Source organism: Takifugu flavidus, chromosome 3 (genome assembly GCF_003711565.1).
Source record: "Takifugu flavidus isolate HTHZ2018 chromosome 3, ASM371156v2, whole genome shotgun sequence".
Taxonomy (NCBI): Eukaryota; Metazoa; Chordata; class Actinopteri; order Tetraodontiformes; family Tetraodontidae; genus Takifugu; species Takifugu flavidus.
The window spans coordinates 7,501,485-7,513,092 of NC_079522.1; the positions used below are offsets into that span (position 1 = coordinate 7,501,485).

Consider the following 11,608-nt stretch of genomic DNA (forward strand, 5'->3'; position numbering starts at 1 on the left):
AAAAGACGGTGGATGCACCCTGTCTTTCTTTGTGGTAGTTCATAACCATCTAGCTTTTGTGGACTCTTGGTGGCCACTACAGGAGTTGCAGGCTGCTGTAGTTGTGTTCATAATGGTGAAATGAAGTCTTTATGGTCCAGTCAGAGGGATTATTCCAATTTGATTATGAGTGAGCCCCCGTAGACAATTATGAATTTAAAAGTACTATAAATTCCACTATTTTTTCCTCTCGCTTTGACCCCTGCAGCTTATAGAATTATATGGCTTATTTATGGATTTTTATGATTTCCTCAATCACCCCAGTGGGATAAATAGTTTTCTGAATGGATATTTAGGTCCACCATTTAATAATTAAGCATTTAAAATAATCTTTCTATGTACCATAAAGATCTCATTTTCAAAGTGGCCACCTGTGGCTTATAGTCAGGTGCAGCCTATGAGTAATTTTTCGTAAATTTCATGAAATTTGGGTGGTGCGGATTATAGCCAGGTGTACTCAGTGGCAGAGCATCCCATAGTCTGGGGGCCACTGACTGAAAGTTCCCTTGCGGTTGTGAAGTGAGTGAGTGGGGTGACAAGCAGGCTTTGACTAGAGACTCTTAGACAACGTGTGGGGGGTTAGAAAACTTCAGAAACTCTGAAATGTCAACTGGAGCTGACTAATTAAAAGCTCTAAAAGTGAGACCAAAATTTTACAATGAACCCTGAGATTAACTAGGAGCCAGTCTAGTTCTGATAAGACTGGGGTGATACCTACCCTGTTTTGTAACTGCCTTGATTTATAAAGCTCTCAGTACAGTTCTGAAGAGCCTGGAGGTGTTCGAGTTCTTTCTGGCTCAGAAATGTTAAAGACAAACTACTTGAGATCAAAGCGTGTATACGCATCTTCTTTTGAAACCGATTATTTCACCACACAGATACCCAAAGTCTCAACTCATGGACATGCACCTAAGCTACACTTGATGGGACATGTAATGCCTAATTAGGGGCAATTGATTTTCAGGAGCAACTGTCAATGTCTCTGTCTTGTCCAAGTTTAGTCATAAAAAATTCCATCTTTGATTCTGGTCAGGTGGCTCATTGAGGAAGAATGTCATCTGCGTATAGATGATGGGAGACTGATTGCTTATCTGTCCCACATGAAGGAGAGGCAATCAAAATAAAATTAGTCCTACCACTGAACCTTGCGGTATCCCAAAATCAGGAGTTGCTTTTTTATCTTGAAACCAGACTGATATTTAGTCACAGCTGTGAGCTACATGGCTGGGAATTCCGTTTGGCGGAAAATCACTCAAACTATGACGACCCTAACCTACACTGAAATTGAGCATTATTTGCAAAACGCAGTGAAGCACGATGAAAACACCGAGACGGGTCCTACATCTGTCAGCCAGACCGCCTTCCACTCATTAGCATGTTAGCCGGTCAATTTGGGTGGCGCATTCTAGGACGTTGCCAAATCCCACCAGTGGAGAGAGGCGGAATGTCCTTAAGTTTCTCTCAACAGTCCAGTCCAGTCCAGTCTCTGAAAGACTGGACTGGACTGGAGTGACTGGAATGATCATATTGTTGCTGCCCTGAGTCCCATTTTTCATTTTTTGTGCTTGCAGATGAGATAAAATATGAATGCCTGTCATATTTTAGACCAGGAATTGTTAATTCTTACATATGAACATGTGGCAGGACTTTGACAATTATTTTTTTAAGTCTGGTCACCATGGTTACCTGAGTGCAATATCACGGTTTGAGTGAAGCGTGTGATGGCCGTGTCAACATCATTTCTGTTCTCCCATCACCTTTTTGTCAATAAGGCAGTGTGGTACAACGGACGAGCAAATAAAGAGCGTGAAAACGTGCGAAAAGCCTCTCAGCACAGGGAATCAGAGCCATCAGTGCATCATGACATGTAACAAGTCAGAAGACCGGACCTGCATCTTTGTAGAGACTGACAATGCAGTGAGCTCCTTCAAAGCTCCGCTTGGTTGGTATTCATTAAATGCTCTCAGATGTTGGTCTGTAATTATTTTTTTTGCCCTTTGAGAACAAATTAAACAATGATTTTTGTCTCCCCTGTGCAGCAATAGATCCACCTCTTCTGAATGTCACAGTATTTGATGATGATATGCTCATATTGACTTTAACCCCACCACTGCAAAAACTCGATTGCATGACATTTGAAGTCTGCCACAGCCGTTGCAATGTGCACAAAGTAAGTTGTGAAATTTAACTCATTATTCCTTTTTTAAATGATTCCCTTTTTTAAACCCTCTTTTTTAAAGGTTGGACTATTCAAGCAGATTAACAGATCTAAACCTTCGTTTCTTTGATCCCCCATTGTGATTTTGTGTTTGTCATATTATAGGAATGTCGCAATACAAGCCAAGGATTTGACACGATGAATTTCACATATGACAAAGCTTGTCGCTATGAGTTCCAGGCCAAAACCAACTTTTTGAAACACTGTCTCAACCCTGCTCTTGTCAGCGAAATGAGTGCCACTATATCCTATGGTAAGTGCCTCAGTCGTATGCATATCAGAGTACACCTTTGTCATGGAAATAAATAAGTGATGTGAAATATATTTTTTAATTAAATTTTTAATTGAAACAATCCTGATCTCGTTTCCTCAGGCGTCAATGCGGATCCTTACAGGATACTGACCATTGCCGCCGTATTCATGTCCTTCATTCTCTCCGTCTGCATCATCCTGCTATGCTACTGTTTTAGAAAGTAAATTTTTCCCTGAGTTAATTTAATCAAGCAATGGTCTTTTTTTAATGTGTTCATTACATATGACGCAATCTCTCTTCTTAAGGCACAGGGAGATTTTTTGGCCCAGCATACCGGATCCCTCTGTAATATTCAAGCCAATGATGAATGGAAACAATGACCCTCTGGTATATTACACAGGGATTGAAAATAAGGACATGGGTTTACCTGCACTCTCTACTCATTGCTCTTTCTTTTTCAGACACCAGGAGGGAATCTGTACACGCCAGTCCCAGAACCGATCGATGCTTGTAAAATCAGACTCATATCTGAAAACTGCATTAACCAGTATACCTCCTGACAAGCGAAACTCCAGGCAGATGTGATGTCAAAACCAAATCAGCTGGTTTGTCTTCTTGCAGGAATGAGGGCATTAATGAAGAAGGGATTCTGTTTAGCCTGAGCCCTTAGCTGATCAGGTCGTGAAGCTGTTCATTTCTTGATCTTCAACCTCAACTTCTTTCTTCTTGCAGAAACAGCAGCTGTCCGTTTTAAGTCTTCTCTGCTATAGTGTTGTAAAATATTATGTGAATAAGATTCTATAAAGGATGACTCCCCATAAGCACTTTTGATTTTCAGAAGGGCTTTGTTTTACCTTCTTTTTTTGTTTTTTAAATTTTACTGTAACACTGCTATTACACTTTAAAGAAGCACTTATTTATTTATATTTTTGGCTTTTAAGGTGGCGGGGTGGGGGGGGGGGGGGTGCTCTCAGTCTGTTGGGGACTGGGCTGAGAAGCAGAAGGTTCTCAGTTCAAGCCACAGTGCAGACAAAACAGAAGTAGGGAAAGGTCTCAGAACACCCTCAGAGCACCGCCAAGGTACTGCCGAGCAAGGCTCCATACCCAAAACCACCCACATGGGGCCCTGCAATGACCTGGCAACTCCTCTAGGGGTGTAAACTGCCTTCTCCCATATGTGTACCCTCGTTATGGCCCCAAAAGGGATAAAGCAGTCACTAAGGCAAAGGCGTTTATGGGTGAGGTGTATGCAGTTTCATGATTGTGACTCTTATGTTTTTTATTCATGTAATAACGAATGCGGAAATAAAAAAAATCTGTCTCCATAGAAAATTGAATGGAAGCAAGCTCCGGGAATGAACGGTTGCCTATGGCTCCACCTGCTGGAGGTGAGGCGCCGCTATATGTAAAATAAAACCAAAACCGATTATAAAATAAAGCTGCCTTCCTAACTGGTGTCGCTGTGTGGCTTTTAAAATATCATCAAATACCAACGAAACAATGGAGAGCTTTATAGATTGAATGATTAAATGCGTCATAGACTTCATAAACGCGTGTGGAAGCTGTCTCGCGGCTGCGCGCGTCCGGAGGTTTTCTGCGTGAGGTTTCGCACGACCTTAAATTCGGGGGAAGTTCTCCGCCCAATTGCTACCAAGCAGAGGTTTAACTGGCTGTCCAGTTGGGAAATCTAAAGTTAGACAACTGGAGTCGGAGAAAAACTGAGACGTGGACATTCTTCTTTCTTTTGCGCGGTGGAAAAGCATGAAGCCCGGCGGAGTGGGGACAAACTAAAAATTCGGGGAATTCAGAAAAGTGGGAAACGATGATTCGGATCCTCGGCCTTTTAAACCTTTTTGTTTTATGGTGCCTTCTTTTAGAGACCAAATGTGCCACAGGTAAAACAAACACACACACACACCTGAGTTATTTCGTATATATATATACTTTTTATTTATTTATTTATTTTAGTGCGTGTAGAGGTTTTGCCCGTATCTGTTAACTGGTTTCCCGGTAATGACGTCTATGGAGTCATTGCTGAGTGGGACATCTTCAAGGTTTACAAGTTGGGTGGAACAGACATGACGCACTTTCTTGAATTATATACCTTTTCCCCTCTTTACGTTCTTTTAAGGTTATATAGTCACTCAAAAGAACATCTCCCTACAGTGGATCAATGACTTTTTACTCCAGCTGTCATCGCCAACATGTCACCATTATACAGTTAGCGCAGGAGATGCAACCAACGTGAGTATAAATTTTTGACCATATTAAATGGATGGAAACCGTTCGTCTCATTTCAGAGCATCCGTGTCTATCATTACAATTTTGGTATTATTCATTCTCTTTATTTTGTATTAAATAAAGGTAGAGGAGGTACTCTGAAACCTAGGAGAAATTTACAATCTTAAATATGTTTCATCACTGGTTTATCTCCATTAATCTTTAGGACTGTGTGGATGACTGGAGACAACTTGTTGGCATTTGGATTTTGTTCTTTTTTTATTGATAGCCTTTATTATTATTATTATTATTATTATTATTATTATTATTATATTATTATTATTATTATTATTATTATTATTATTATTATTATTATTAAGTCACGTCAAAAATGAACAATGGCAGGGTACATTTAAGACACGTACAAGGTGTTTTTCATGAGGATGGATGTCATGGACCAATGTGTTTTTAGGATGAGAGAGAGTAGGGTGGAATCTATTGCACTCACCTTCCACAAATTTTACCCATTTTACATCTGATTGCATGTTTTTCCTTCTATTTAATATGTATGTTTTTCTTTTTTTTGGTTCAGTGGCAGGTCTCGTTTCCTTATAAGAGAAGCACAGTGATGGAGGGAAACTTTGTGAACCTGACTCTAACTGAATGTAATGGCACAACAAGTCCTCCAGTTCACATCTCTTTACATTATCCAGGTAGCCACATCTCTCTCTCTCACACACACACACACACACACACATATACATTTTTAATTGATAGGTCACACATAATAATCAGTGTATTTAACTGCACATGTTCCTCTTATTCTCAGAACTGGTGAAGGAGGTGGATTGTTATCGAACTTCCCGTCGGGATGCCGTTTGCTCTTGGATTCCAAACACCCACATTCAAGAGTTGCAGTTTTTCTTTGTGTACGTCTGATCTCTCTGCACCTCGCACCAGTTTTCTCATTGGCTGTTTACCAATGATTCATTATGATTGCACAATCAAACGTGTTTGAACCAGAAGAATTCATGTTACCTTAGATTAAAGTTCTTAAGTCACTGGATAACTGGCAGGTTAGCCCAGATATGGTCAAACTACGGCCCTGTTAGTCTTTTTAATAAAGTTTACATAACTTGTTCAGACTATATTAGAAAATATGATCCATGATCTAGACCTAGCCTGCGTCAACTCCAAGCTTTTTTCCCCCAAAGTTTCCATTTGCACAGGAATGCAGCTTCACTTTCAAATTCACTGACAACTGATCTAGGGCAATACGTCTTTTATGCCGAGAAACTTTCAGTTCGTAAAGCATGCCCCATCTGCTGCCACTCTGCAACGAAGCGTGCTGGTACCCATGGTAGCAAGCAATAAATTGAAAATGTAATACAAATTTGTTCACCCCTGGCGCAGACTAATTAAACAAATGTGTGATACTTGAAAACTTGACAGTTAGCAATAATATGTAGCGCTGAAGTAAATCACCTTGTGACTGTCTTTTCAGGTTCGTAAATGAATCCGAAATCACGACGAAATGGATTTTATTCAGAATATCAAGATGACGGAGTGTCAATCATACAACGAAACCGATGGCGTCAGGACTGGGTGCGATCTGCAGTTGGGAGGCACACACATTTTCATTTCATTCCGAGAAAGGAGGAATCACTCATCTTTCAACACCTTTCGAAAAGCAGTGGCATCAAATGGTATTATGGCGCAATATGTATTGAGTTTGTCAACAATTAATTGTAGAAAAAATGTGTTTGAAAAATTGGTGAAGTTGCACGACTATGGCACCCAAATAGCAGGGAGGGCCTTTAACATTCTGGCCTTAGCAGCCAGCTGTGAGACCCATCAGCAGGTATCTGTCAGCTTTAGTAGCAGCTAATACAATAAAATCCGATAATCTTCAAATCACAACAAAAGGATGAAAGCTCAAAGCTGTACTCGTGAAGCATTGTGGAAGTAGCAGGATTAGAATCTTCTTTTTCATTTACACGATACAACTCGTCTGTTTTCCTGTGTAAACAGAAGCTACATGTCTCAACTCATCAAACTTGGTCTGATGAGTTTTAACTTGGGAGATTTGGCTAATAGGCTCAGAAGGTGGCTGGGAAACATACCCCAAAAAGTCTCTGTAGTTGCATCAGTCATATTACATTATAGCCTGCCAGAGTATTGTTTCTGAATATTTACGCCTGACTGATGCAAGGAGTCGCTTCTTATTTCTTAAACAACTATGTTGAAAGACACATTCTGTGGTCGTGCGAATGTCGCAGCCTGTTAGAGATCGGACGAATCATTGGCTGCAACAATTAGAAACATTTCTAAGAAGACTGCAAACTACGTGAATTGGGTTAAGGACTGTGCAACTGTCCATTCTCAAAACCTGGAAGTGGGGAACCACTGTCTTCAAGGAAGAAATGTGGTCAGAAAAAGAACTCGGAATTATCCTGTTCAACGATTACCTAAACGTTCAACTCGAAATCAACTTGTAGTAAAGCAAGGGTAGAAATCAGGGTGATGACTAAAGGAAGAGCCTTTCCATAGGCACAATGCAACGGGAACTCAAGGGACTAAACAGCTGTGTAGCCTTATGAATATTAATTATCAGTGAGGCTAATCGGGGGAGAAAAGCTTCAGTTTGCTTGGGAGCATAAAGATTGGATTCTGGAGCAATGGCTTGAAGGAAATGTGTTCTGATGAGTTCAGATTTTAGAGAGTGGTTCAGGAAGCATTAGGCCTCTTTTTCTCATGTGCATCCAGATCTTAAGACCAATAAGAATATTTGGGATAGGCATGGGGAAGGCTTTTTAGCCAGGCAGTGTATATATAGGGCTAACTTCAAATGTGTCTTCTATGTTGTGCAAAAAAGTACAAATATATTAAGATGTTCACATTTATTGAACCATCCTTTGTCTAAACATTATGAACAGCTACTTCTAATTTAAAGGTATGCCCAGAGTGGACAAATAAAATCTCCAGTTAATGGCTTACATACATTTCTCATGTTTAATAGACCCCTGGGCTGAATTGAACCCGTAGGTGGGCCGATTCTGGCCCACGGGTCATAGGTTTGACAACCCTGTTGCAGATTCATTCCAAGATTTTTGTGTGTGAACCAGCCATTGTGACAGAATGATGTTTTCTCCTGTGCAGTAAGGCTTCCAGCTTTAAAGTGGAACGTCGCCAAAACCGACTACACATTCAATATTAGCTGGGAAACCCCAGACATCCCCACTGATTGGACAATAACGATAAACTACACAGTGTGCGGTGATCCAAAGGTAAGTGCCACAACAGAGCAGTGTTTGACTGTAAATGTCTTTGAATAAATGGTTTTTACATGTAGTACTGATCAGTGTTTCCTGAACAAGCATCCTTGAATCTGACTCTTTGTTTGTTTGTTCAGTCTATAAGTGTATCAGGCAGCGAACACATTGAGGTTCCCAGGGTCCCACACTGTCCGTACCGCCTGGCCATTCAAGCAATATCACTCAAAGGAAAGTCATTGTGGTCTGAATACAAATATTTTGGTAATGTCGTTATTTCATTATTACTTTTATATCATTTTAATTGATCCAGATTGTATTTTACCTTTATTTTTTATTTTGTACAGAGGCAGATCCTCCCCTCTTGACATATGCTGCCATTTTCTTCTCACTGGTGTTTACTGGCCTGGCAACCACTCTTCTTATTTGCTTTAGGAGGTGTGTGGAAGATTTTCCTCATCTCCTTTTCCCATTCACACTTGTCTCATGTGTGGAAATTTTTTTCTGCAGGAAAAGGGAAGCAATATTTCCAAAAATACCAGAACCAAGGGACCTCCTCAGCAGTATTCCCGACAACAACTTCAAGGTACGTTTTTTAAAAATCTAATATTTCTTGATTTACATGAACTGATGTGGGATATCTTTCATTTAGGGAAGCAAAACCGCAAAAAAAGTCAGGAGTTATGTGTATCAAACTCCCTTTATCAAATAATATCTGACATTTTTCAAAGCAAAATTTTGAAACCTTTTTTTTTTTTCCAGTGCACGCTTGACAGTCTTTACAGCAATTCAAAGGAAGAGCTCTGCATAATTAGTCTCGTGACAGAGCCCATATACAACAACATAAAACCCCTGAAACACCCCCTGCTGTGAAGTCAACTGAAGCTCAATACCTCGTCCTGCACTTGATTGGTGGATCAGTAGACACTGTATAACTGCTTTGTGTCCCGAAGAAAGGGATCCACTGATTATTTGACATGTTAACAGTTTTTTTTATGAAATAGCTTAATAAATAAGGAAATAAAGAAAGGCGAAGTACGGTGAGGGAAGCGTGACCTCAACCAATGCAGCTGAACTGAACACCCACAGAACTGTCCTGATGTCAGAAAACCTACCTGCTGTTGTTATTGTGTGACTGTTTATTACTCATTATCGTAAAGAGCAAATGCTGTTTAGTTACAGCTACTGTTGATGGATTCAACTTTAAAAAAAAAAAAAAGTTTAGTTCATTTTCTGTGTGGTTGATATTCTAATGCTGGTTATACATTTTTTTAAGTGTGTGTGTGTGTGTGTGTGTGTGTGTTGTGTGTGTGTGTGTAAATAACACATGCACATGGTGTTCCTCAAGGTTCCATCGAAGGGCCACTTTTATTTCTTTGTAATCTTAAATTAATTTTCTTGAACTCTTATTATTTTCTTTAACTCTTATCAATTTAAAAATGCTTTGCATACAAACAAGTTATAGCTACTTTTACAGTAAAAAGGTTTTGAGATTTGTACATATTCGTAGTCAGCTTAAGCCCATTTTCATTTCTTCTAATGCTCTTTAATCATATTTAAAATTAAAAACAGTACAAGATTTTCACCATTCTGCAAAAATGTGCAGAATAGGGGGAAAACCAGGTTTCAATGGAGGGATTTAAGAGAGAATCTGCAGATTTCGACATTTCCTACATATAAATGCAACTTCCAGATGGAGCAATCTCTACCAGATAAGGAAGTTTTGAAATGTGTCTCAGACTGTTTGCGTAAACTCTGTGTGACTCCAGATAACCAGGCAACGTGAAGCCATGCATTGTACTGCAACAAATGTAAAACCATTTGGAATTTATATCTTCAAGTACAAATGATGATGCATTTTAAAATTGTCCTGAAAAACATCTGGACTTGGTCGTCTTGTTATTTAAAAAAAGTATCCAGCAATTGTATTCATTCTGGAGTCAAATCATTTGTTTTCTGATGCAATCGGGTGAAATCTAGTTACCCAACACCATATAGTTATGTGGCATTTATGCAACTACTATGGAAAGCAAAAAGACCAACATTACCAGAAAACGTAAAACTTCAACAAACAACGAATTATTCGGAAAGACGGTTAAATATTCCGCGAACTGTCTTTTTGTCCCGATGATTATCGTTTTCGATAGCAATAAAATCTCACTGCGCTTTATACCCAAATTAATGTGCACATTTACAAATTCAAAAAACAAAATAAACTAAAATAAATGGCGTCATATGGTCACGGATTGTTTTATTATAGCTTCTGAACGTGTTGTTCGGCGATAACATTATGCTATTTTAAATATAATGTGCTTCCGGTAATATAATTTCAAACTAAAACGTTTCGAGAGCTTTCAGATTTGACGACTTTTAATTTGTAATATGTGAGCTCTCTATTTTCGGTTACGAAGCTGCAAACTTTACACTTCCGCACTCCGCGTCAGCTCAATGACGGGAAACAGCGCCCCCGTGTGGTCAGAAGTGGTGGCCGGCCCGGATTGGTCCTGATGTTGCAGGGATGCAGAAAGAGGCGATACGGAGAGATATGGATGGAAAAATGTACCAGACCTTTACCGTGCTGGCGTAGTCTCTGTGGCGCAATGGAATAGCGCGCTGGACTTCTAATCCAGAGGCTCCGGGTTCGAGTCCCGGCAGAGATGTGCCGTGCTGCACGGAATTTAGCAGAAAACCTTTTGTCTTTTTTTTTTTCTACGGACATGTCAGCGATGTTGATGCTTTGGTCCTGTATTTAAGCGGTGTTGTATTCACAACAACCTCAATCATACTCTAATAAAGCTTCAGCAATTGTAATTCCTTTCTTTCTATTTTATGAAACAATACATAAAATGTCTGTTTCTTTGATAAAATGTCTGTTTCTTCGTGGTTAACATCTCCATATAATGCTACTATTGCCACGACACCGTACAATAAACTATTACTCCAACTGATGGTGCAGCTTTAGATGAGGCTGCCTTGGATAAAAGCCTGAGTAACGCGTAATAATAAAAACAAACATTATGTAGCTAACATTTCGTGATTTTTCCTCATTCACTTAAAAATAAACGGAGCCATAACAAATCCATTGAATCCTTTGAGGTATTTAAAACCCGAGATCACAACTCAAACCGCCTCAATAACGCCAAACACCAAGGACGTCTCTAAACATAAATGGGCATTTATCCTAACACGATAACACATCAACATGTTATTTCATATATTTCCTCTAAACCCAAATCTAAATCCACTTGTAAAATTTACCGACCCGGCGAACAAAGACTTGCACAGACAGTTTTACATTGTGGACGCAAAAGGGCGCTCCAGCACCGAGATAAGCGTCCGCCCCCTCCGCCGCCGCCGCAGGTCTGTTGTGGAGGGGCACCAACTCCCTGTGGTGGAAACTACTGAACTGTGACAGCAGCAGTATCAGGGGGAGCAGGAATGAGGACATGGACTGTTTATTCATCAGAGTGACATCCATGCTGTATCCCATCAAAATGTCAAGCTCATCGGAAAGCGCCTGGATTCTCCTGCAGCGGTTATTACTCAGAACACACGTCAGCCGCCCCCCCCCTACTGGGGACGTGTCTAATTCTCATTACAATTTAC

The 11,608-nt window shown here is 40.0% G+C and overlaps 1 protein-coding gene and 1 non-coding gene across 2 annotated transcripts; both read left to right on the top strand.

Annotated features, from left to right (window-relative positions):
• The first annotated feature begins 4,105 nt into the window (after window positions 1-4,105).
• LOC130522220 (uncharacterized) lies at window positions 4,106-9,882 on the top strand. The gene is made up of 10 exons (XM_057026321.1): window positions 4,106-4,405; window positions 4,642-4,754; window positions 5,323-5,443; window positions 5,560-5,659; window positions 6,235-6,436; window positions 7,890-8,017; window positions 8,143-8,266; window positions 8,350-8,440; window positions 8,513-8,588; window positions 8,765-9,882. The coding sequence occupies exons 5-10, from the start codon at window positions 6,265-6,267 to the stop codon at window positions 8,873-8,875; spliced, it is 702 nt and encodes a 233-aa protein (XP_056882301.1). The 5' UTR covers window positions 4,106-4,405; window positions 4,642-4,754; window positions 5,323-5,443; window positions 5,560-5,659; window positions 6,235-6,264; the 3' UTR covers window positions 8,876-9,882.
• A 706-nt stretch (window positions 9,883-10,588) lies between these two features.
• Window positions 10,589-10,662, top strand: trnar-ucu (transfer RNA arginine (anticodon UCU)). The gene has a single exon. It is a non-coding gene; the product is annotated as a tRNA-Arg (tRNA).
• The last annotated feature ends 946 nt before the right edge of the window (window positions 10,663-11,608 follow it).